Genomic DNA, 26,428 nt, shown 5'->3' on the forward strand with positions numbered 1-26,428 from the left:
ACAGCTTTGATGTGCGACCAATTCCTATATGTTGATGTAGCTTAACAGTGCCCCCTAAAGTATCTAGTGAGGAGCTGGCTCCGGGTTTTTGAGGACTGTTGTGTCCTCAGAGGGCCCCATCTCTCAGTGGGTCTATCTTCGCACCGCTATTGCAATAGCTGCTATAACTCCTTGTCCTCTTTCTCCTCATTGCTATTGCTTGCTTGCTTGCTTGACTGGCGGAAACCAGTGAATAACTAGGCAGTGGGATCTATGGCTTCTCCTTAAACTGAACTACAGTGAGAAGCACGTGAGCAAGCAATGGTGGCATGGAGGAGCAGCTGCAGGGGGCTGTCGTCAGTGGAGGGCGGCCCCTTGGTAGTGGGAAACCATGTTTGTCACACAGTGCCAGCTCTGATTAGGTAAGTTGGCAAAACGTCAGGACACCCGAATAAGCTTAGCTAACCTTTTTGTTCCCAAACATGCATCCAAAAGCAGGGTTTTTTCAAAATAATGGTTGAAACTGACTGGTTCTTTTGAGATGTACATTCAGAGTTGTTCGGAAAGTAGATGCAACCACTAAATAATTTTCTGATTTGCTGGCTACACCACGTACTTCAGAAATGGAGGGTATCAGAATGGGGATTCCGCCTTTGGTATGCACTGCTTACATCTTTGTGGCTGGCATGGTTCTTTCCACACCGGCAGCAGAACCAAGGCCATAATACCGATCTCAGAGATGGCACTGGGTGAGGGATGTGTTCTGGGAGGCAGAGAGGGGAGGAATGATTTCTCTGTGGTGGCGCCCTGTCTATGGAATGCGCTCCCCAGAGAGGTCCGCCTGGCGCCGTCGTCATTTGTTTTTCAGTGCCAGGCTAAGACCTTTTTATTCAAATGTCATTTTAATTGTTAATAGTATTTATTCATTTTATTCTTTGGCCAGGGCGACTTAATTTATGCTGTTAATTTATATTATTCTATGGAAGTTTATTTATGGATGTGAGCCGCCCCGAGGCTTCGGCAAATGGGGCGGCATAGAAGTCTCATGAATGAATGGATGAGGCTCTGCCAGGTAGGATGAACCTGTTCTCCTTGTGAGCAGATGTGAAAGGCTTCAGTGTCCAAAAGCATGGAAGCAATCTTTACCACCATGCTCCATTCTCAATAGGGTGCCCATAATCCTCCAAGTTAGGAGGTCTATCGGCATCCTCACTGGATGGCTCCCTTTTTTATTTGGAATTCTGCGTGTATGCGTGTGGTCTTTTCTTGTTCTTTCCTATCATCCCTTTCTCTGTTACTTCCTCCAATTAATTTCTTTAAAAAATTGTTTTAGACATTTGACTGAGCTGTGCTAAAAGAGAATTTCCTTTTCACTGGAAGAGCTGCGCTGTTACAAAGCTACCACTTGTGCTCTTAGGATTTTCACAAAGTTTTTGTTAAGTTTTCTATTTCCTTGGGCAAGAAAATCCAAAGCAGCTTGCTTTGTATTTCTTTCCCCCTGGAGCTGGGCAGAAGGGTTTTCTTGCCTAAAGCCCAGAAATAGAGAACTAAAACCTACTGGGGTTTAGAAACTGTTTAAGCAGGAGGTCGGACTGGAGTCTATTAAGAGGTTCAAACTTCATAATGGTAATCTATCAATAATTTAGGGGGTAGGTGGGTGAACTGCTTCAAGGCCTGTTCTTTCTTCCTGAAAATAAAGCCACATGAAAGCATAGGATTTTGAAGTCCAAAAATAATTTTATAACTAAATGACTGAATAGTTGGATGGCAGTTAGCAGTAAACAGCCTCAGTTTCATGGCAAACTGTGGCCTGCATGACCCCTGGCTGTATTTGCAGTCAAACCGGCAAGTGATATTTCTAGTCAATTACCTTTATTATGCAAACTACAAGCAAGCAAGCATTGCCTTAGGCTACGGATAGTGTCCTCTTATAGCCAAAAGGGACAGAAGTCCCAGACAGGCTTTGCATAACACAGTGCCTGCAAAGTCCCTGAGTAAAAGCATCACGAAAGAGAGTTTTCATGAAACTGACATGGCCTACTGCAGCCTACCCTTCCCATCACAGATAGGCTACCAAGTCCTTCCTTCAATGTGAGTATTTTGGCTGCAAGTCTCTTTGAGCATGTTATGACCCTGTGATGCCCCTTCCTTTTCACTGCAAGCCTATTTCTTTTTTCTTTTTTGTTATTTTCTTAAATAAAATACAGAAAGAAGAAACATAAAAATATATAAAAGTAAAATAAAATAAAGTTGCCTAGGGATTTTGAACAAGTATAACCAATACATTCAAGCCCATACATTTCAAAGAGACCAAAAGTATCTATCTTCCTGTCATTCAGAACTCTGTGGAAGTTCAGGAAAAAAAGGAATTATTATTCGGTATACCAACAAATTTTTCAATCACTTTAAATTAATTATAAATCCTCAACTGCTTTTTATAAGTCTCCCCTTTACATCCTATTAATTGTACTGGGTATAATACAATTTCCATTTGCCATTAAATTCTTCAACCTGTCTTCTATTTACATAATTAGTTACATAATTTTGCCGTCACTGTGTATTCTGCCGACTTATTTTTCCATTCATCAATTGTTGGGAATTCTGGTGATTGCTATTTAGGGGCAATTGTAATTCTTGCTGCAGTTGCCGTATATTTAAATAACTCTGACATATTCTTTTAAAGTATCACTAGCATTATATTCAAAAGTATATTCTTAGAACTCATAGGAAACTTACTGCTACAGGTTTTTTGGTTTTCCACGTGTTGCAATTTCCAAAATGCTTTAATTGTTTCACAAGTCCACCACCATCTTATACCAATTTTCTTTTAGTGCTTCGCTAGCTGTGAATTTACTGTCTTTCTTCCATAAAGCTTCCCATTGAAAAAGTAATACTTCTTCTCCAAGGTTTTGCTTCCAAATTGACATACATAGTAACTGTTTGTAAAGTCTTCCTAGTAGATGATCATTCTGCTGTGTAATCAACTTTAAAAAATCTGCCAAATCTCTTACATTACTTTTCCCTGATTGTACTTCCTCTTTCAATCTTGAAATCAGTTGGTGATAAGCAAACCATTGTATGTTTTTTCCTTCATCTTTTAGTTGTTGCTTTGACTTGTCCTTGTTGATCAATCATATTCTGTAAGTTATAAAATCGTCAAGTATTTTCCGTTTGCTTCAGCCGGGGACATCAGAGGAGAGATTGGAGGGCTGTAAGCCTAGCTCCTAAACCTCATATTCCTATCCCATTCTTCTCTTTTTTAGCAGTGTGTTCCCCTGGCTTCAGCTTAGTTGTCCTCTGAAAGATTAAGTGACAGCTGTGCTTCCTCCTTTTTCTGTCTGACTCAGAATCAATTTTCATGATTTCTTGGGGCTCAAATGCTGAGATCAGTCCTAAAGTACCTCTTCTAGCTTTCTGACAATTTGTATCTACATGGATGTCCCAAGACCATGACTTGTTCCCTACTAGTTTGAATCCAAATTCAACATATATTCCTCCTATATTTTATGAAAAGAGATGAAAAAATTGAAATAGGAAAAGATGACAACACCACAGTGAAATCATTAACAATCCTCTGAAAGGTACCTGGAGCGTTCTGCAGAGCTGAAAGAGCCGATCATGTGAGTTAGCATCTCCTTCACAGTGGCTTAAGTGCACCACCTAGTGGTTGGAGGTGTTGCTGATCTAATCCTTATACTAGCACGCATGTCCTTATGTTCAAAGCTCTTCATGGGCTCCTTGCTATTATATTCCCATATATGCCTGCCTATGATCCTTGCTCCTCTAGCAAGACCACTGTCAACTGCCTGAAAGTTTCCTCTCATGCATAATGCCACTTATCCTCTTTTCCTGCTGCTTATGTCTAGAATGCTTCTCAGAATGCCTCTCAGAATGCCACTGTTTTATTGCCAATCTTTCTTCCAAAGCTACCTCTTCCATGACTGTTTTGGCTCAATTTTTAGTCTTCACTCTGTACTGAAGCTGAGCCTCAGTCTGCATAAATAAATATACACATATTGTTCCATTTTATCCTTGCCTATGATACCCTCTCTTTCCTTTTTCTCACCTACTCTAATGAATCTTAGAATGTCAAGTTGCTTAAGGAAAGGATGGGTTCTTTTTATGACATTCTGTCAATTGCCATGTGCATTGATAATGAAATAATAACAAGAATATCAATAATAAAAGGCAAATAATAATACCCTTTCCAGTTGTGAGCAATTGCTAAAGCTAGAGACAGATTGCTTCCCCCTTTTTAGGATATATGTTTTTCACAATATTAGTAAGTACTTCTGAATACAAAGTCAGAACAAATTTTCTTACTGAATTACAGTGAACAGCTATGTTGAATGTTACCTTATGTGAACTGGAGTACTGCATAACAAACAAGGATATTATATTCTCAAATGACAGCATGGAAGGACATTAGTGAAATCAATATTCCATTAGAGATGCAGACTCCATTAACAATATGTCAATATGACAGATTATTTTCCATCAATGCTGACATCACAGTTGTATATACATTTTCCTGGATCTCCATGAAATAGCTATTCCACTCACATAAGCCTGTTATGATTGTCTCTTGAAGAGATGTACTAGGTATCTGAACCAGATTTCAGTTGTTTCTCTATTCCAGTTCCTAAATACACTTCCTCTCTTCCACATTTGTCAGCATACTGAGAATATAGACACAGATAAAGATCAGTATAGTGTTAAGTAATTAAAAATGTCATGGAGAATACTGGAGCCTTTAATGCAGGGATGTACAACTTGAGGCCTTCCTACTGTTCTCGTCTACAACTCCCATAGGTCCTAGCCTGCATAACCAGAGGTGAGAAAGGATGGGAATTGGAGACCAAAACATCTAGAGACCAGTCAACTCTTGCCTTCTACTAAATTCATTAAAGATGCAGAATTCTCTGAAAAGGCAAAGCAAAATAGGTGGAACAGAAAAGACCTTTTCATTTTACTGAGCTGCTTGCTACAGCACATGTTTTGTATGTGGGAGGACTCAGTTCCTTGAATTTTCAGTTAAGAAACAGGAAGCTTGGTCTGGCTTGGTTATAATAGGAAATTTTGGCTTAATGCACCATGCTCCTGCATAAGATGGCATATGACTGTGCTCCACACCTATGGCTTCAGAAACAATGTACTTGCAGTCAGTGCCATGCTAGACAGACAAATAGTTTGACCTCGTATAAGACCGCTTCTTATGTTTCTCTATTTCATTCAAAAATCTGTATTACAAAGCTGATCTAAGTTTGGAGTTGTTGAAGAAAAAGAACTCCACTTTGCATTTAGGTTTAATAAATGTGTACACCAGCACTTTTAGAAGAAAGAATTGAGGTTGCCAGAGTGTCTCCTAAAAGCAGCCAGTATATCTCCTCGCAAAGAAATGCCCCTTGCATGTATAACATTCCTTGGTATATGGAGGGAAATAGAAACCTGTCCAATTGCCAGGGGACTCAACTACAACGGTCACAGATGCACCACTTCGCAAACACACTTATCTGCTTGCTTTGATGTTGATTTACAACAGGCTCAGACTTCTCTGTCAAACAAAATGTGAGATTAAACAGACACAGTCTACGTCCTGGGTTGTCACCAACAGGTGTGATTTCCTACACCATGAGTCTTTTCAAGAATGTGCACTAAGTGCCTTCTTAGCCCAAACACATGGCTTACTTTCCTATCAGGTTAGTTGACTAGAAAAATATTCAAGGCCTGTGCATTTCCTACTTTTGTGGAGTCAAGGTTAGACACTTTCAACGGAAAAAAAATGCCGTCACCAGGATTCCTTCGCCCCAGTAGACAGCTCCTGTCCCTGACCTCGTACTGTGTCTCCGAAATGCTGCACAAGGTCAGAGGAAAATCGGATGTCTCCAGCTTGAAGCTTACAGCTGGGGAGGAGAATTCTGCTTGAAGCTCGCAGCATGGATGCATTAGCTTGCTTCAGCTGTGCCTCTAATGGGTGCCCCATGTTCAAGTGCTCATCAGGAATGAAGACAAGTCCAGGCACTGCTCATTCCCACTCCAGCTCTGAGTTGAAGAGAGGATGCAGGGGCAGATCTCTGCATTTCCTTACAGGAAGCACGGTCCCAGGTGTTAGCCAGGCTTTGGTGCTGGGGAGCAGTTTATTCCTCTCTGCTGTAGCTCCAGGATTTGGGGGAAGCTTTGCATCCATCTTGCTTTTGAAAAACAGTTCCCCACATCGTCATAGCAAGGAAGGCTGAGCAAAATGACTAGACCATGTCAGGGATGTATTATCTAAGTTGAAATTTGATCCCAAATATGATCTTTCTCTTTTTCAGTTTATTTGACTTCAGAGCTTCAGGGTTCTTTTAACCTGTGCAGTCAGAACAACTGTACACCTTATTCTGCAGCGTGATCTTAGGTATTTCTGTAGAAGCCCCAGAAATAAGAAAAAGAGGGAGAATCTTTTGGGAAAATGCAAGAAATCCTCCCCAATTTAAACACTGGGGTGGGGGGGGGAGGCTTTTTGGGGGGAAAAGTGGGGAAAGGACACTTTTTCTAATTTGTTCTGCTTTTTTCCCCTAGAGCCTTCACATCTTTAGATTATTTTCCTTCTGAAATCCAGAACATTTAAAAGGGGTAATGTTAAGCTTGAAATGTGAAAATGTTTACCCTGAGGGCATACACCAATGAGAAAGTAAGTTGATGACAGGCTGCGGTAATGCAAATAAGTACCCAAAGTATTATTTTCCACAGAGGGAATTTATGATGTGCCTTTCTGAACATAAACTGTAATGCAATATTTGAAATATATTTTACTAGTATTGGCTTGCCTTTCTTAAAACCAAAAGAGTGTGTGTATGTATGTGTGTGTGTGTTTCGTGTGTGTATATATGATAGGCATTTATTCCAAAGCTTTATATTTTTTCCCAATTCTCCAGTTTATTCTTAGAAAAGGCAAAAAAAACCCTACCCTGATGATCTTAGAATAGTAGAAATTATACATTTAAGTTTGAATGACTAGTATGGATTAATAAAAAAGATTAAATGTTTCACTGTTTTTGTGCGCGACGCCCATTTTCTATGGACAGCAACATTGCTATTTTGCAAAGTAATAGACAACTGCACTCTTGGATGCACACCTTAATTTGGTAAGGGGGTTTAGAGTGTCAGAAAGGTAAGGAGCAGTGTTGCCAGGAGGCCAGACTGTCTCACTGGGATGGTTTGCAGCAGGGCCTCTCAAGGCAGAATGTTCAAAGTGGAGACATCAGACTAAAATGCATCCACCCCCTTAAGGAACAGTAATAACATAAGCAGAAGAGAATGGATATCCCTAGTGGTGATGGAGTGGGACAAACTCCCAAAGGGCAGCAGTTTGCAGATCTGTATGCAGAACATACTGCAAGGAAATCTGGATCAAGATCAAGGAGGATGGAGTAAAAATTGGTAGAAGTAATTTAAGATATGCAAATGATAACCATTTTACTGGCAGAAAGCAGCAATGAGCTGAAATGATTCCTAATGAAGGAACAAATGTAGGACTGTACCCAAGCATTAATAAAACCAAAAACATGATGACAGAAGAATTGTACAACTTTAATGTCAAGAATGAATATTTTCCTTATCTTGGCTGAATCATCAGTTCAAAAGAAGCTAAGAAATCAGAAGAAGACTGAAGCATTGGAAGGGCAGAAATGAAAACTGGAAAAGATAATCAGGTATAAGGATGTTTCACTGAAGACCGAGGGCATACCACAATATTCCTGAACATGAGGTGTGTGTGTGTGAAAGCTGGACAGTGAAGAAAGCAGACAGGAAGAAAGTGGGTGTGTTTGAAACATGGTGTTGGAGGAGAGTTTTGGAAATACCCTTGACTGACAGAAAGACAAACAAGCGGGCCCTAGATCAAATCAATCCAGAACTTTCCCTGGAAGCAACATGACAAAACTGAAGTTGTCTGTCTTCGGGCATGTCATGAGAAGTCAAGACTCACTGGAAAAGACAATAATACTAAGTAAAATTGATGAAAGAAGAAGAGGAAGGCCAAATATGAGATGGATCGATTCTGGAAAAGAAGCCACAGGTTTGAGTTTATAACAACTGATCAGAGCTGTCATGGATAGGACATCTTGGAAGGCATCCATTCATAGCGTTCCCGTAAATCAGAGGCTGCTTGATGGCACGTAAGAACAACAGAAATGTACAAAATGTTTAGCAAAATTTCTTGTCTGTATAAAATTGACGATACAAGGGAAGAGCTGAAAAGAAGGCTCATAATAGCAGATAAAGTGGTGAGTAATTTAAGGTTACCTAGCACCTTTCCACAGCTAACTCAGATGCAACAATTTAATGCTAGTACTAATTTTCAAGAAAACTGTTCAACTTGCAATCCCTTGTTCACAGCATTGTCATTAGAATAATTTAACATATAATATTTCATTTTGATTGTTTTCTTACACATGGACAGATGTTTTTTCCAACCCATTTCTGTTGATTTGCTTGGTTAATACAAGCAGTAAGGTGAGTTCAGTTTCCTAGGTTGTATCATCACTCTTATAAGATTTCTTCTTGATTTTTAAGAATTTTTAAAAAAGATTTTTAAGAATTACAGATTCTTCCCTCTGTCTGGAGTACAGCTAGTGCACCTCTCCATTGGACAATTTCCTTCTCTTTTTATATCCCAGTGCTGTAATGTGTCACCAGTTTCAGCAATTCAGCAGAACAAACTAGCTGAACAGGTATTGTTCTGCTGATTTTGTGGTTCATAGACATGAACTTTATTTGTGGCAGAAAAAGTCCAGTGTTTTGTTAATCTGTTTTGGAGTTCTGTTTTGTTTTAAAAAGTATGACACAAGAAAATATTAATAGTTATTACCTGTAAAACTAGTTACTCCTACAGCTTTATGTGAACTTTATATGCACTACTTGCAGACTCATATGAAGCAAATCCACATGGAGTAAATTCTCATGTCACATCCAGTTGTTTCACAGGTAGGAAACAAAACAATAATTGAAATGTATATGAACAATTCATTGCTTTATATATCTCTTGCATTAGTAATCACCTCTCTTTCAGAAGCGGGGTCTTCTTTTATTTCCCCAGGATCCACTTTTAACAATTTAAACATAAATGTCAATGCCCCTGTTTATACTTGTAGGCTGGCCAAATGCCAAGAAAAGAGAGAGTCTTCACCTTTTAATCATTGTAGAGGAAAAGGAATTTCAGTACATGTAGCTTCTCATGTAGGAGTAAAATACAACTTGAACATAATGGGCTTGCCATCCTTGACTCTGTCTTTCTCTTCTAAACCCCAACTCTTAACCTTAAACAAAATAGCTGTGATAAATATACTGTGACCTAATTTGGGTTGAGATTTGGTCCGCTTATATGTCTGGATCCAGCATCAGAAGATTGCTGTCTAACTTAAATTTCATGCTACAAGCTTTCTCAGATTTCTCCTGAGAACAGAGCTTGGCTCCTGGAGTCCTGATGGTAAAGAGCAGCATGGTTCACCCTGCAAGTACCTGCAGGACAAGGATCCAACCTGTAGGAATTTGCAAGGACTCCAACATAGCTTGGAGTTCTGGGAAGCTCTCTTAAAGCTTCCTTTTGTTGCTCAGCATTGCCAAAGCTACGTGGGCTTTCAGAGTGGCTGCTTCATGGTTCAGGTCCTCCCATTTTTTCAGCTGCCTTGACTCTTAGGTGCCCTTGACTTTGCTCTTGCCTCTGGTCCATCCTTAACTTGTCTGGGACCTGATTCTTGTCTTTGGTTCTGGACCTGTCATGCCTTGTTGGTATGTAACCCTCACCTACTCCTGACTTTGCTTTTACCTTTGGTTCTGCCATGCCTTGCTGGATATCTGACCCTTCCTTGTTCCTTACTATGTCTTTGCTTCTGGTCTTGCTATGCCTTAATGGTATTTGACCCTTGTTTGCTCCTGACTCTGCCTTTGTCTCTGGCCTTGCTGCATCGTGCCAAGATCTCCATCTACCTCCTTCACGCCTGGTCCTGGTGCTTCAGCAATAGACAACTGCTGCCTGTGTCACAGACCTGGCAAAAAGGGGAAAATGCTGTAGGGATGGACTCTCTGTTTCCAGCTCCAGAGGTCTCATTCCTAGACCATCCAGGATGCTTGCTGCAGGAATAGGCTTCTGTGGCAAGAACCATAGTGCATTAGAGTGTATTTTTGTGCTTTTCTTTTTCTGTTTTATTTTCCTGGCAGCTGGATATGTAAAGGAACGTTTAAAGCGGTGAGTGGATGTGTGTATGTGTGAGTGAGTGAATGAGTGAACAAGTGGGGAGAGAAGTGAAGGGATGTCCATACAAGTACAGTTTGTGTATCTGTGACAGGTTTTGATTGATCAGGCTGAAATTCCCTGGACCTTATAGAATGGAGGGATGTATAGCAGCTTTATAAACAAAATTTTCTTTCACTACTGGCAAACAATTTTGATGTGGAGTGTCTTATTAACTACAACTCCCCACTTGGCGTATACTAAATGTCTGGGTAATGGTAGGAGGTTAATATGTAGAGGATTTTGCCTTTGGGCAGGAACTTTGATTAGATGATCTTTGGATACTTTCCCTCTTTATAGCTCTTTATTTGATTTTGCTAGTTTCTACAATTAAGCTGTATTTTTTTCCTGATTGTGTTTCTGAGTGCCCTTAAAGTAGATCATGACTCATGACAGATTTAATAGGAGTTAGTTTCCATTTTTCAAGCTTCCTACAGGTTTTAATCAAGAACGTTTGCTGTTGTGATTTTAAATTTCATGATATCAAACCTGTAACTGAAGACTGGCCAGTGACATGACAGGACATATTGGCTCCATGGGCCAACTAGCTTTTTTTTGCCACAACTCCCTCCCTGACAATCGAAGCAGGTAATCTTGCCAACTGTTCTGCCTCCCTTTCCTCCTCCTACCCTGTTTCCTTCCATCACCCACTACCTGCAACTGGCCTTATACACCATGGCGGCTGTATCCATTCCACGGATGTATCTTGTCCCTTTACATTCCAGGGATTTAGTCATCAGAGAGAGGAAACACCACTGACCCTGAGCCCATTAAGCTACCTGCCCACCTTTTCAGTGTCCCTGTCCTGAGGCCTGCTGAAGCCAGGCTCTACTCACACTGCAGCGGGGCGGTATATTTACCACTTAGGAGGAAGGAGAAAATAACACTCGCTGCAGTTAACAGCATGCTGGATGCAGGGCATCTGGAATGGAGGGGCTTCCTTCCAGTAGCTCCACTAGGATTCCTGTGTCGGGGACAGAGACTCAACAGTCATACCAACCACGTGACTCTTGTGCATGTACTTAATGAACACACACAGGAGAAAGTTGTTATATTCCTGATGTAGAACATTATTTAAATTGGATATAAATGTCTAATAAAGCCCTTTCAATAAATTAAGGCAAGACAGTGAAGAAGAGAGATGTGCAGCTAAGTTGCATGGTTTCAGCTAACACTCCTTGCATAGCTTTCCCATAGGAATTTGTCTTTAATGCTGAGAGGCAAAAGATTATTTTTGCTTTGAAAGCAGTAAGCACGCCAGTGTGGAAAGAAAAGAGATTTCTTCAAACAGGAACAAAAGCAACAAAACTCAACAGAGAATATGTTTACAGTGCCCCTTCTGCACGCCCCTTCCCACAACTCATATAGGTTTATCTGCCTGGAACTAATTATGGCTGAGAGTGGGAATAGATGATAAAGTGCCTGTCCACGGTCAGAGAGCCAAGGTCAACTGATAGGAGTACCTGACACTTGTCGGAAATCAAGATTTCTCTTCATCCTTCCCAAACTCTTGTGCCAGGTGCTAATCTAAAGAATGCAACAGGATGACATCAGCTTTGCATGGTTAATAGTACAGCAAAATTCTTCTTTATGTCAGAAAAATAGCATAGTGAGTTCAACCAAAGTAGGAACTGTGGCACATCACTGACTCTTTGAAATCACAATAGTTTTCTAGGTGTCAAATTATATTTTCTCAAATTAGGATGCACTTTTGAATCTAATTAAACCACCATGTGTGTTTACTAGCTATGGGCAGGATGTAAGTACTCATAGGAGAACAGAGTCCCAAAAGACACATTTAATTCTTAGAAATACAGAGGTTGTCAAGCCAGCTCTTACAAAAATAAAACAGACACCAGAGAGAGATCCATTCAAACAAGCTGAAACAGCATGAACTTCTTGCACTGTGTCCTTGGCTGCACAGTTAGGAGTCAGATGAGACTGGCATTACATTTTCTCAGGGATATTAAAGAATTATAATCAGCCTGTTTACAGTAATTTCAGAAGACATAGGATGGCACTGTAAAGCCGTGCTTATTATTTCAGGCTTTGGGATCAAAATATGCTAATTCATTTCTATGCCCCAATAAGCAGAGAGATAATTCCAAGGCCCCAATTCATAAAGGCGGCTGGTTGTCTTCTAATACCCTAATCCAGACAAATGTTTCTTGACTAAGACAGTGAGAGGAGACCTTTTTTCTTAGGCTGCAGATTAAAGCAGAAGACTGTCAAAACACAAAGTGTTTGAGGTTCATCAAATAAAAAGCCTCATTATAATGCATTTCACCTTCCCCTGTTGTGCTCAGACCTTGCCACAGCAAAGCCATAATCTTCAGTGTTACTCTGCTGGTACATCCTTTTTCCTCCCCACTGTCTGGTACATTTGGTGCTATAGCATGGTCTTGAGAGCAGGTGGAACTGCCCCTTTTTGCTTTGAATAGAATTATCTGAAGCCTCTTGTGCTAATATTTGTGTCTCTATTATGTGCTGTTGCATGTATCCAGAAAGGAAACATGGGAAAGATTTTGGATTTAAACCTGTGTGCAACCCTGAGGGGCCTGTGCAAAGCAGCGTAGACAATATAAGCTACTCGTAGATGGACAAATGATTTGGCTCTGTATCAGGTACCTTCTTGTGCATTAACCAAGCACAGCATTGTTGAGCTGCTATTGAACACTCAGGTCTAGGTGAGTGATAGCATGGATGCCAGCTACTGGATTTGTTTGGCAAAGGCAGGGATTTCCATACTAGGAGATCATGGGAGCACAGATAACATGCTGTGAGGAATAAATTAGTAATAGATAACCCACATTCACAGAAGAGCTGCATCTCTGCATTTAATTTTTCTGTCTTTGCCCCATTCTAATCAGCTTTTGCTGTGAGCAGGTCACTTTGCCACACCTCAGATCCAGTGTGATGGAATAATTCAGTGCAGCAGAATTCTCTGCCACAGAAGTAGGGAAAGTAGTGCAGTTGTGTTTTCCTTTCAACTGTTATCTCTGCCTGAACAGATTAGTACTAAAGTGATGATCCATGAATCTGTCCCCCTGTTTAGCTGTGGTGACATGTATGGAATGCTGATGTCTCTCACATCTGACTGCAGAGTTAATTAAAGATACCAAAGCAATCTGCATTCAATGTCTTAGAAATATCAGGGGATTCTAACTCATTAAACAATTTGGCAGAGGAAGCATTTAAAATTTAGGCTACTAGTTGGGTGCATGAATGCTCTCCTGAAAGCCTTTGCTATACTAGGGATACATATGGGCTTTGTATTTCCATTAGTAGGCTCAGAAGTGAAGAAACCAGGATTTTGAAAATGTTTTACACCAAGTAACAGTAAACATGGATTTGGTACTTTGTACATACATAGAAGGGAGGTATATATTACGCTTTTACCAGTTCACATAAAGTATGCTACATCTGCTTTATAAAGCATGTGATTTGTGAAGTGCCCATAGTGTTATATAGGAAGATTACATTGCATGGGAAGACAATTATTATTTCAAAGGTCACAAGCCATACTGAATAAATATTTTGCTTCCCAATTTTCAAACAGGTCACATGGTAGACACTTCGATCACAGATGGTCAGTCTGCATTAAATTTCACTGAGACGTGCATTTAGATATATATCTGATTGTTCCTTGGAAAGCAGCACAGTAAGCCACCTGCACCCAGGATGCATTTATGGATGTGTAGACTTGTATAAACAACTTTTTTTCTTTTTCTTTTGGTGGGATGGCCCTCATAGTAGGTGTGGTAAATTATTTGTTGAATAGTACTACCTCTCTCCTTCTTAACTGGCAATATGTTTACATTAGGATAACCTGGATGTTTGGCAAAGCATCTATAATTGCAAAATATAAAGTGTGTGCATATGGAGAGATTAAAATACTATCAATTGTTCCATGTATATAAATACGGCCAATAAAAAAATTGGATATGGGTAGAAAGCATGCATTGCCTAGCCACTGTGTCTTGGATTTGTTTGCCTTTTTTCTTCTTTTGCTTCCTGTGACTTACAACATTATTAAAAGAACCCAGGAGCAAGGGACTCATAAATAACCTTGTGGCATGACTTCCTGAAGCTGGTAAAGGAAGATCACTAGTTTATAATGAGGCAAGAGCAGTGCTAGAGATGACATACGAGTCTATTAGATTGCGTAAATAATTAAACACAAAAGGTTGCTACAAGTTGTAATTGCACCTCCCTAAATCCACAATGCATGCAGATAGAATGTGTTAAGAAGCCTATGGTGAGAAATGGATTCCTAATTTTATTATCATATTCCAACCTTTAGGCGGATGCCAGTGATTTTGTCCCCAGTCCTAACAGAAAGTGGCTCTTGTTTAGGCATCATAAATTAAAACATATTGAATAGCAGGCCTATATTTTGAGAAGAGACTGTATATAAAGTAGACCAACATCTGTCACTTATCTGGCTGTTAAAAACTGTTCACTGAGGCTGACTCCAAGCACATTCAGTTCTATAGAAGTGCTGGCATCAATGGTTTCAGACAGTTCTGAGCTTTCTGAGAGCCATTGAGGTGTGGTACTTAGTACTGGAGTGAGGACCCAGAAGGTCGGGGTTGTAGTCCCACTCAACCATGAAGCTCACTGAATGACGTTGGACCAGTCGCTTACCTGCAGTCCAAGCTGCTTCTCAGCATTGTTGCTGTTGTGAGGATAAAACTGGGCTATGCAAACTACTTTGTATTCCTCACAAGAGGAAAATAAAGTGGAATATAACTGTGTAATAATATCAGTTTTGTCTATTCTGCACATGCCTTGTTGAGATGGAGAAGTGCATTAGGCACAATGGTTGGGTTCACATGTCATGGCAAACTACCCCAAGCTGTTTCTGTGGTGCACGAATGTTTGTCTAAACTTACCCATAGATGTGCTTCCACGGGCAAATTGGTTTCCTCACTTCGTGCTTGCCCTCCCACTCTCTGCATGCATCCCAGCAGCCCCCATGAGCAAAATCTTCCTTATTGTATTGTTTCCTATGAACCACAGCAACTTTGTGCTGACTGGGCTGCTGAGGTTTTGAGTATGGTCTTCCTCTTCCACCTGTTGAGTGTACCTGCATCTCTGCATTGTTTCTTAGCCACTCCAGCCCCCAAGAGTTTTTGGATTAATATAAAATAAACACTTTGACTGTGAGTCCCTCTTCTCTAGTGTGCATTTACCCACTTTCTCTCTGTTTCCAAAAATCTCTTCACCAATAGGAGTAAAGCAGGTGATGGCACACCTCTTGCTAGGGAGCTGAGGGTAGTGGAGAACAGAAGGCTAAGTGGTCACTTCCATGCCCTGTTTCCACAGCACTCAGTGGTTTCCTATACGGAAAAGTGTCAGAAAAGGGTATATATTATCTCTGCATGCAGAGCATACCATAAGGAAATCTGAATTAGGATCAGAGGGAGTGAAAATTGGTGGAATATACATCAGTAATTTAAGATATGCAGATAATACCATACTCCTGGCAGAAATCTGCAATAAATTGAAAGGACTGCTGATGAAATGAAAGTGCAAAAGCAGAAGCGCAACTGAATGTTGAGAAAACACAAATCATGACTATAGAAGCATTACACAACCTTAATGTCAACAATGAAAAAATTGAAACTGTGAAAGATTTTGCATACCTGGGTTCAGTTATCAATTCAAATGGAGACTGCAGCCAAGAAATTTGAGCAAGTCTGAGTCTTGGAAGGGTGGAAATGAAGGAACTAGAAAAGATCATCAAGTGTAAGGATGTTTCACTGGATACCAAGGCCAAGATCATCCACACAATTGTATTCCCAGTCACTGTGTATGGGTGTGAAAGCTGGGAAGTATGAAACCCAACAGAGAGAAAATCATTGCACTCAAAACATGGTTTTGGAGGGAAGGTTTGCAAATACTCTGGGCCAATTAAAAGACAAACAGTTGGTGCTAGATCAAATAAACTCAAGAGTTTTCCCTGGAAGCAAAATGATGCAACTGAAAGTGCTGCACAACATGCAAGGGCAAGACTTAGGGGAGAAAACAGTCGTGCTGAGGAAGTCGAGGACAACAGAAGAAGAGGAAGATCAACTATGAGGTGGATTGATTGTGTTGGGGAAATCCAAATAAACCTTTATAGAGAAAAGTTGTTTATATGTGCCTTTGTGCTATAAAATCAAACCTGCAGCATTCCTGCTCTTCTTGCCCAGAAAGAACCAGAATTCCAAGCCAGGCGCCTTTGTTTCCCTGTAGCTCATCTGTTTCTTTAAGAGAGTGAGACTCTCCACTCACCTGAGGTGGCTGCTACATTTAATTGCAGAGTTAAACTTGTTACATTGTTAGCACTTAACTGCATTGAGGCTTTTGTTCTCTTAATTTGCTGAGCTGCAGAAAACTGCCCTGACTTGTTTTCTTGCATGTCAGTACCCACACCCAAACCCTGTAATGATTCATGTGCCTTTCTCTGTGCCATATCAATACTATGTAATCACTGGTATTTACTGTATGTCATGTCCCCCCTGTAGTTTCTTCACATTGTTTTGTTCATCAATACATTATCTATTGGTGTGCACCCATTATTTGCTCACCAGCAGCTCCAACGCATGTGTATGTGACTCAAAACCTATAAAACACTCTGCATATGTTCTGTATCTGGTTGGCACACCTCTGTCTGGCAGTGCTGTTGTAGGTTTGTATCCTGCAGAGGGGTTTACTCACCAATAAAACTGCTGAGGTTCGAAGCAAAGGGGTCTCCCTGTGGATCTCATGGCTGCTAACCGAGATTCCTTGCCAATTCCATAAAAGAAACCACAGCCCTGAGTTATAAGCACTGATCAGGACTGTCAAAGGACAGGACGATTTTGAGAGCTTTCATTCGTAGGATCATCATAAATGGGAGACAATGTGATGGCACATAATGACAACCATTAAGGAAGCAATGAATGTTTACTTTGTACCCCCCTCTCAATTTTTTTAAAATTAAAAAGTGCAATTCCAAAAACATTTTGAATATAAGGGATAGTTTATGCTTAACTATGTATTGGTAGTTTTGCCCTAGCATTGCTATGAATAAATGGATTGCTAATTTGGAAGCTGAAATGAGGTTTGTGCAGGTCCTATGAAAATGCTTACCTCACATTTTATTGTCCACCAAATGAAGATTAGGAGTTAACTCACTCCCTTGCGTCTTTCATGTGAAGGGACTAGGTAAAAAACAAAATAATTTCTCTGCAAGGCTATATCAAAGGCATTCCTCTAAAAGGCTACATCTGTCCATTAGTTGATAAGCAAAGTTTACAAGGGCCTTAACTCTTCAACAGGTTAAGGCTTCAGCAAGGTTACAAAGAGTTCAAGCACAGGGAATTGGGAATTTTTACATCAACAGGACGTATTTTTAGTTTATAAATACAGAAACTCAATGTGGTATCTTTTACAAGTTTACAGTGCAACAATATTAAAATGTTGTTTGCTAAATCTGCAAAATAATTGCAAAGTACATGTTAATGGGAAAGGTTATTTCTGTTGGAGCCTAATAAAAACAAACTTAGAGGAACAAGTTTAACATATTTATAATATTCTGGAACATTAGCATTATTTTTGCATGATTTTTTTTGCTGAATCTCTCTTTCTAACTGTCAGAAAAAAACATTCTCAGGAACCAATCATAAATGTATGCACGTGCTTTAAGCTTATGCATATTAAAAAGAATCAATTGCTTAGTTGTTTGGCAAGAGCTGAACTCTTTTGCATTAGTACTGTTATTCTCTCAGAATATGGATATTTTAGATAGCTTTGATATATGCGCCTGCATAATCTTTAGTCTTACTGGGAGGTTTTCTGGCTAAGCGAAAGCCACACTCTAGTAATTCAGTGGAACTGCATGCAGTTCCTACATATTCAAAGGCAGTATTCATTAAAATTAGTGTTTCAAAAAACGTTGATTTATTCAGTTTTGTTTCTTCTTAAGGCTTTCTTGGCTCAGTAGCTATCATGTTGTGGAAAGCATGAAGACGTAAAGGTTTTTAAAATGTGTAACAGAAACTCACCTGTATTGCTTCTTTTGTACCTGTTTGGGATTTTTTTTTAAATTGGTGGCTGGAAGAACTGCACTTTGGGAAAGCACGAGGTTTTGTGACCTATGTGTTTCTCATAAATTTATTTTTAAACGGAAACTTTATTTCTGAAGATTCTTAGTTTAACATTTTAATGTATGCCAATGTAATCCCTGGGAGCCACAGTAGACAAGGGGGACGAGATAATTCTCACATACCCTGCTTAACATAAATAATTTAGATTTTGCTTGACTGCTGTATGAACTTATCCATAAGGCACAACTATGGCAGTGCATGCCTGTAGTTTGAAGAGGAACATATTACATAGACAGAATACCGTCTGATACTTTGCATAATATCAAAAGTACAACTACCAAGAAGGTATATAAGAATGTAATTCTACAAGTATGGGAGACTTCTGTTGCTTTTATTATAACTTTTGTTCACAAAAAATACCTGTTTTGCAACTAAACAATTAACATCAATGGGACATTCTCTAAATAATAGCCATTTAAAAATATAATCGTTTAAAATTGAAATTAATTGATCGTGCAGATTTATGTAGAAAATTGTGGGATCAACTCGGTAAGCAAAATTCTTTGAGCAGTATACACGTTAATGTGTCAACACCAAAGTATTCCTAACTAGTTCATGTACACATTTAAATATTCGTGTTCTCATAGTAGTTTTTCTTTAATTCTAAAGTCCATTAGTGCTGTTATTGATATAGTTATGCTTTCATGACATAAGATGCAATTCATCTGCATTTTATGTTCTCACATTGCCTAGTTGTAAGGAATAAATCCCAGTAGTGATGATACGGAGGCAAAGTACCAAGCAGTACAGTTTAATTCGTTCTTACAAGAGCGGGTGCCCACCACACAGGCAGCGCAATGTTTACACACAAGACATTGCTTTTTATTCCCTTTTCCCGGCTCGCAGACCCTACCTCTTTTCTCCCATTGGCTGGGTTACTAAGAAGTTACAATCTTCTCCGTCCGCCTACATCATACTGCCCCTTGATATGCTCCCCCTCCTGCTCATACATCCCGTATTCATGCTAATGAGCCCATTACCTATGAGAGGTGTGTCAGTTACTATTCATGAACCTATTAAGCCTGCGCGGTACCTTCTAAAAGTTCAACAGGTCATCTTGGCCTTGTAGATTCTTACTTGATGCCAATTTGCTTCTTAAATCTTGTGGGAGGATGAGATAGGAAGAACAGGCCTTCCTCCAGGCTCATTACGGCCAGTTGTAAAAGGTAATCAATTTCCTGCTCTCTTCCACTGAAGGTGACAGTTTTACCGCTGTCCCTCAATTTTACCCTCTCTGGCATTTTTCAGGACTTTGATGTAAGAAACACTATTACTTTTAGTACAACTATTTACATGGTTCTCTCCTCAGGCCTTTTGGACGTAAGGAATTCAATGATCCTACGCTAGCCCTGTATTTCACCCTTTCTTTGGTTTTCACCTTACCACTTAGTAACAGTAATATTTCATTTCTCACATGGTATATTGATGGAGTCAGAGTCAACAGATTCATTATTTTAAATCTGACCTGTTGTATAAAAATCAAACCCCAATCTAATAGCTTGCTGACTGTGGCTCTTTTAGAGTTGCAGTCCTCGGAGCTAGATGGATTTATTATTGAGTAGGTCTTGAGACCACTAATGCTGAATTCACAAGATTCTAAGCAAACTACTTACGTAGCGCAAAGGTATGAACAGGGTTTTGAAATTAAATTTTCTAAGTGGTTCCCCAATTTGGTCCTGATGCTGGTAAAATATTAACATTCTATGTACAGTATGAAATAAGAAGGCAGTAGATTTATTTAAACACGAGGTTTCTATTGAAGAAAAGAAAAACTAAGAGAATACAGGAGATAACCTGGTGCTTTTAGCCAGGAGCAGAACCCCAACCAACATGACTAACAGTCAGGGATGATGGGAATTGTAGACTAATAACACATGGACGGGCACAGATTTCCCATTCTTGGTTTATATCCTTGAAAACTGTTGTCAATATTTCGGGTTTGGCCTAGCTTCTAATAACAGTTCCTCAGCATTCTATGTAGGGACCTAATTTTTCTCTGTGCACAGTCCTAATGATATTAGATATTTTTATTTCATGGGTCTTTATTATACTCTTGCAGGCATTTGGACAATCTTTCTCAGTCCACCGTAAAGTAGCTGAAGATGGTGAGACTCGTGAAGAGACACTCCTTCAGGAATCGGCATCAAAGGAAGCCTATTACCTAGGGAAGATCTTGGAAATGCAGAACGAACTGAAGCAAAGCAGGGCTGTTGTTACCAACATTCAGGCGGAGAATGAACGACTAACAGCGATTGTGCAGGACTTGAAAGAGGTAAATCAGGATAAGAAGAAGTGTGATATGTGGAATAGATTTCAACTGAATTGATTTACAGATATAGCACTCGGAAGAGATAGACACAAGATAGAGTAGGTGATCTGGTTGAAACTCAGGTTATCTTTTTATTTCTTAGGATATAGCCATGGGGACCTGGATTTGAATTGGGTAAGGAAAGCATGGGCTGGAGGGTGTGTCTAGAAATTTGCAACGTACCAATTGCTGGCTTAAATCTCCTGCCCCTTCACTCATACATCTCCTTCCCCTCCACTCAGGTATCTATGCATCCCTGGTCAGAATTCAAATGTATTAGAATGTTTATTTTCTCGTTATTTTGTTTAGTTTGATTGTATTGCCTTGAAATCTAGATAAGATGAAGGCCATGATGATGTCATTATTATACTTTAAATTGTCACACTAGAAAGCACAGGATCACTTCTATATTTAGGGTATGTTTGCATGACATGAGAAGCCTTCATTCATTCATTCATTCATTCATTCATTCATTCATTTATTATTTCGTATGGCATTGTATGTACAATTGGCCAGGAAGTCTACAGTGCCAATGCAGAGTAGTGTGACTACCTCAGATTGCTAGCGCTTCATGCTCGTGCGCTGTCCACGGTGCACCACAGGGGGCGAGCCAGCTGTGACGCAATGCAGCTAGTGCTGGCCTGTGGGAGTGTCGGCGTCTTCTGGTCTCTCTCCGCTGCCAGTGCTGCCACTGCTGCCTCAGATTCGATACTGGAGAACGATGCGGGGCTGGTCCTCATACTTCCACGCAGGTCACTAACTCTTCACCAAGGTGAGAGGCCATAGTGAAATCTTGCTATTGTGGGTCTGTTAGGTCATTTGGATCCAGTTCCAGTGTTTCTGCATTATAGGATTAATTTTCTGAAACCACGGAAAGAATCAGTGGTCTCTTCTGTGGTTTCCAGGCTTTACTGTGGCTTCTTGGCTCATCTGGATGTCTGACAGACTTTTACCATTGCTGTGATGGGAATACCATAGCATCTCCTGGCAAGGGTGGCCATGAAAGTGGCGATTTGTAGCCTTCAATCTCTACTGCCCTCAGCTCCCTAGGAGCAGACGTGTCATTGATTGCTTTATTTCCCTTGTCTGGGTGTGAAAATACATGGAAGGAGAAGGGGGGAATTTTGGTGAAACTGTTTGTTTTCATTTTATAAAAATGTCTGTGGGATTATAGTGGCTGGGAAGTGCTGTAGACATACAAGTACACTCAGAAGGGGAAGGGGGAACCTGTCTCAGGACTGCAGCACACCAATGAGGAGGAAGAAGCTGCAAGAATAAGGCAAGAATATTGGCAAGAATAAGGAAAGGATGGGGGTTTCGCTTGTGGGGGCTGCAGGAATGGGTGATGAGGCAGGAGGATGGTGTGGGGAGCGTGGTAACTACACCTCCCAAGGAAACACGTGATTCTCTGACTGGTAAATCTGGGCAAAATCCATGCGCCATGGAAACAGCACCAGGGTTGTTGGCTGTGCCATGTGAATTCAGCCCTAGTGTTGTTTGCTGCTTCCCACAGTAAGAGTTTTCAGTAGCTTCTCAACTGATTTGTTGCCTCATTTCTTGCTGTTGAAAAAGCTGTTTTTTCTTACAAGCAATTAGCTGAGCAGGAAATCTTCTAGCCTGCTCACTTTTAATGAATGAGTCTGTGCTGAATGGAGAGGATGTGAATTTGCATCATACTACGCGTAGGACTCTGTGCCTTTAGAGCTTAGATCATTTTTACATAAAATACTAAAGAGCTGTTTTTTCACTATTTCTGCTGTGAGCTTGTTGTTAATATGGGTTACAATGAGGAGGAATTGAATAAACATTCTTACTGATTCAGGTCTTCCATTCTTATTATTTGCGAACTTAAAAGAGAAAAATCAGTGTAAGTCCTATATGTGAAGAGTCATTTAAGACGTTATTTTAAGAAGACTTGGGGATAAAATTTATCAGGGGGCTGTCTTCCAGCAAAGTATGTATAGGGCCTTGTTCCTTCATTAGGATAAGCTGGGCAAGTAGCCAATGGCCAGCTTCCTATGCCTGGGGGATCCTTCTGCATTCCAAGAGAATATGTACTTTGGCAAGCATATATGTTTGATACAATAGCATGTTTGGGAAAAACACCTGCAGATCATCTGGACCTTAGATCTAAAGTCTCAGTCAAAAGATGCCATCTCTTGATGTAATCTCTGTATTCATTGCTATTTACTGGTTCTTGTACAATGTTGGTAGGAAGACTTTATCTATAGAATTAATAATTTAGCTTATGGCTATTATAGCCTTTGAAAAATTACGTTAATCTTTTCATTGTAATGCTTAGTTCGTCCTTTTTTGCTTCTTTTCTTCCTCTGGATAGTTTCCAGCTTTAGTACAATCCAAATTGCTGCTTTTCCCATTGTCCTAGCAAGCAGTAGTTACACTGCAGTAGTAGTACAATGACATTACAATGTCATTACTGCTCGCACTTGGACACAGTTGGATACGAGAATACCTTCCATCCTTGAATCATTGTAGATTAATAGAGAAGAACAGGAACTTCATTTTCTCATAACCTTTAATTTGATAAATCTATACTTGTTGCTATTTTAAGCAATTATATTCCTTGATATGCGACTTGCATGGTTTAAAACTGCAGTTAAGCTGATGATAGCTAAACTAATATACCTGGAAATAGTAATACATTCCAAACTTAAAGCAGGAATCCATTGGCCCATAATGTCCAAAGAACGGGGGCACTGTAAGGAGCCAAAATTAACAATGACATAGTAAAAAAAAGTGAACTTGGTTAATCTTGGGCACCTGGTTTGTAAACTTACCATTAGCATTTATATGGTGATGTGAGTACTGGCTTTGTCTATAGAACCCCTTCCCTTGAGAAATAGGGTTTTTTTTTTTTTTTAAATGAACCCTGAGAACTTTTTTTTTATTTCAAGCAACTTGTTTTAAATAAACAAACAAATAAATAAAATATGTAATGTTTAAACCACTGTTGTGTTAACATACTAAAGTCATAATATTTAGAGTTATACAAATATTAAGGTAGCACAAATATTTGAAATAAATATTGTGACATTGTTACTGAGCAAAGTATAGGCGGTGAATAAGATCTTGCAGAAGAGCTGGCCGCATGCTGTGATTCTCTGTTCTCTATCCTCAGACTTATATGTTGAAAACCAGTTTTATATTGCTAGTTATGCTCATTAACATTCCTATCATGGAAGCTTTGCTATTCATTAATTCTATCTCCTAAACTGCAGGCTGGCTAGATCTCCAGTGGCTGTTCCTTTTTTTGCAAGCCAATTGCTTTTTAGAGCTATCAGCCCAGATCAGATAACGATTTAACACCTTGTCTACCATGCTTCACAAACCTTCATGGATTCTAATATCACTGCAGTTTTTCTGTTTTTGATGTTGGGGAGGGGTGCCTTCCTCTTTGGTGTGTTTTTTATTTGACAGAATCCAAACACACACACTCATTATAGATCCACTTCAGGGTTATGGCAGCTGCCAGGGGGGCGGGGGGGGGGATTGTCTGTTTTAGTTCCTAACTACTTCACCCTGAGATGATTGTGTATTGTGCATTGGCTAGAAAAATAATTTGTATTCATGAACCAAAAGCTGCATTTTGTGACTGACTTCAGGAATACACCACTGGCTTGTTATAGTCAAGGGACAAGCTAACACAGACAAGGGATTTCGCCATGACTACCAAACATTAGAATCACTGTAAGAATAGACTCTTGTTCTTTCAGTACCGACACACAATAGTTTATTTCTCTGCACATCGATATGAAAAAGTTTTTACTGATTATCTAGTAAACATAATGAAAAATTTGGAAAAACAAAACAATTCCCACAAACAGGAAGCATTCAATTTATATTCCAATCCGCAAGAAAGGAGATGCAGAAGAATTCAGGAACCGTAGGACCATTGTATTAATTTCCCATGCAAGCAAAGTGATGCTCAAGGTGTTGCAACAGAAAATATTACCCTATTTGGAGTGAGAAGTACCTGATATTCAAGGCAGATTCTGAAAAGGGAGGGGCACTAGAAATCATATTGCAAGGTATGTTGACTACTCGGGCACAGCAAAGAAGTTCAGAAGAAGAGTCGTCTTTGCTTTGTAGCCTACAGAGCCTTCAACTGTGTGGGTCACAAGAAGCTCTGGATGGCCCTGAAAGAAATGAATGTGCCTCAGCACTTGATTACCCTAATGGGCAAGCTGTATTGTGAACAAGAAGCTAGCAATAGGGCAGAATATGGAGAAACAGAATGGTATTCTATAGGCAGAGTCATCAGGCAGAGGTGAATTTTATGTCTGCATCTGTACAATCTGTACACAGAGCACATCAAAAGGAAGGCTGAATTACAGGAAGGAGTGAAAAATGGTGGAAAATAACATCAGTAATTTAAGAGATGCAGATGATACCATTATACTGGCAGAAAGCAACAGTGACTTGAAATGACTCCTGATGAAAACGAATGAAGAAAGTGCAAAAGCAGGGCTGCAACTGAACATTAAGAAAAGAAAAGAAAAAAAAACTTGGCTGCAGAGGAATGAGATTATTAACTTTACTGTTAATAATGAGTAAATTGAAAGATTTTGTATACCTTGGTTTAGGAATCAATTCAAATGGAGACTGCAGCCTAGAAAATCAAAGGCTGAGACTTGGAAAGGCAGCAGTCAAGGCACTAATAAGTGTAAGGACACTTCATTTCAGACCAAGGCCAAGATAAGATACAGTATTGTATTTGCAGTTGCTGTGTATGGATGTAGAAGCTGGACAGATTCACTGGCGAAGGCATCCAGGGATTGGAAATGAAGTCCAATGAAGAAAGATTTTAAAAACTGGGCATGTTTGATCATTTTAGCACTGTGCTAGTATAAGTAAGTACCAGTACTACAGCTTTAATGCTTGCTAGGCAAACAGCAAAAATTTGCTTAAATTCAGCAGCAAAGTACTCACTGCCTTTTCCTTTTGACCAGGAGATGCTAATGCTGTTGCACTATTGGTGGCTTATTCTAACACATCTTTGCCATTATTGCTGTGACAGCAGGGGATACTACCCCTTGATAGAGGCTGCAAGACTGTCCAGTTAGTCTTGGATCAGGCTGCACTTCCTCTGAAAGTTCATGGTCTTGAGGTCATCTTGGATTCAGATCTATATGTAGAAGTGTAGGTGACTGTGAAAGCCAGAAGTGTTTACTACTGTCTGAGGCTGGCACACCAGCTGGAAGTTTATTTGAGTCCAGCAGATCTTGTGTTTTGTCATTGTACCCAATTCAGAAGCTTCACCTAGTGCCAAGTGTGGCAGCTGAGATGCTGATGAGGACAAGGTGTCATGCTGCGCTTGCTGGTTATTTGCTTCTGAGTTCAATTCAAAGTGCTAGCATTGACCTTTACAGCTCAGAACAGTTTGGGACAAAATTACTTGAAGAACCACCTGCATCTGTATGGACTTGCCCAAGCACTGAGGTCTGTGAGAAGACCCCACTTGTTTGACTGCCACGAGTGACAACTGGACAGGCAAGGATGAGAGCCTTTCAGAGGTGGCTCATTCCATCTGGAGATACTTCCCTCTCTGTGAATGGCTCCCTCCGGATCTGTTTTTAGACCAGCCCATTAAGGCTTTATGCTCCATTCCCCTTTTTGCCAAGGATAATTGTTAGTGTTCTGAGTTTTTCAGTTGGGTGGCCTTTGGAATTTGTGAATGTTTAAAATTTCATTATTAATGTGCTTCTCTTTAAG

At 40.0% G+C, this 26,428-nt stretch overlaps 1 protein-coding gene across 6 annotated transcripts in view; it reads left to right on the plus strand.

The window, feature by feature from the left end:
* BICD1 (BICD cargo adaptor 1) overlaps positions 1-26,428 on the plus strand; it is a 121,963-nt gene that overhangs the window by 33,053 nt on the left and 62,482 nt on the right. For all 6 annotated transcript variants that reach the window (XM_044434297.1, XM_044434298.1, XM_044434299.1 and 3 more), the window contains one exon: positions 20,447-20,659. In XM_044434297.1, the coding sequence (XP_044290232.1) occupies positions 20,447-20,659 (213 nt within the window). The remainder of the gene's footprint in view (positions 1-20,446; positions 20,660-26,428) is intronic.

This window comes from Varanus komodoensis, unplaced genomic scaffold (assembly GCF_004798865.1).
Source record: "Varanus komodoensis strain SLA01 unplaced genomic scaffold, ASM479886v1 scaffold27, whole genome shotgun sequence".
NCBI lineage: Eukaryota > Metazoa > Chordata > Lepidosauria > Squamata > Varanidae > Varanus > Varanus komodoensis.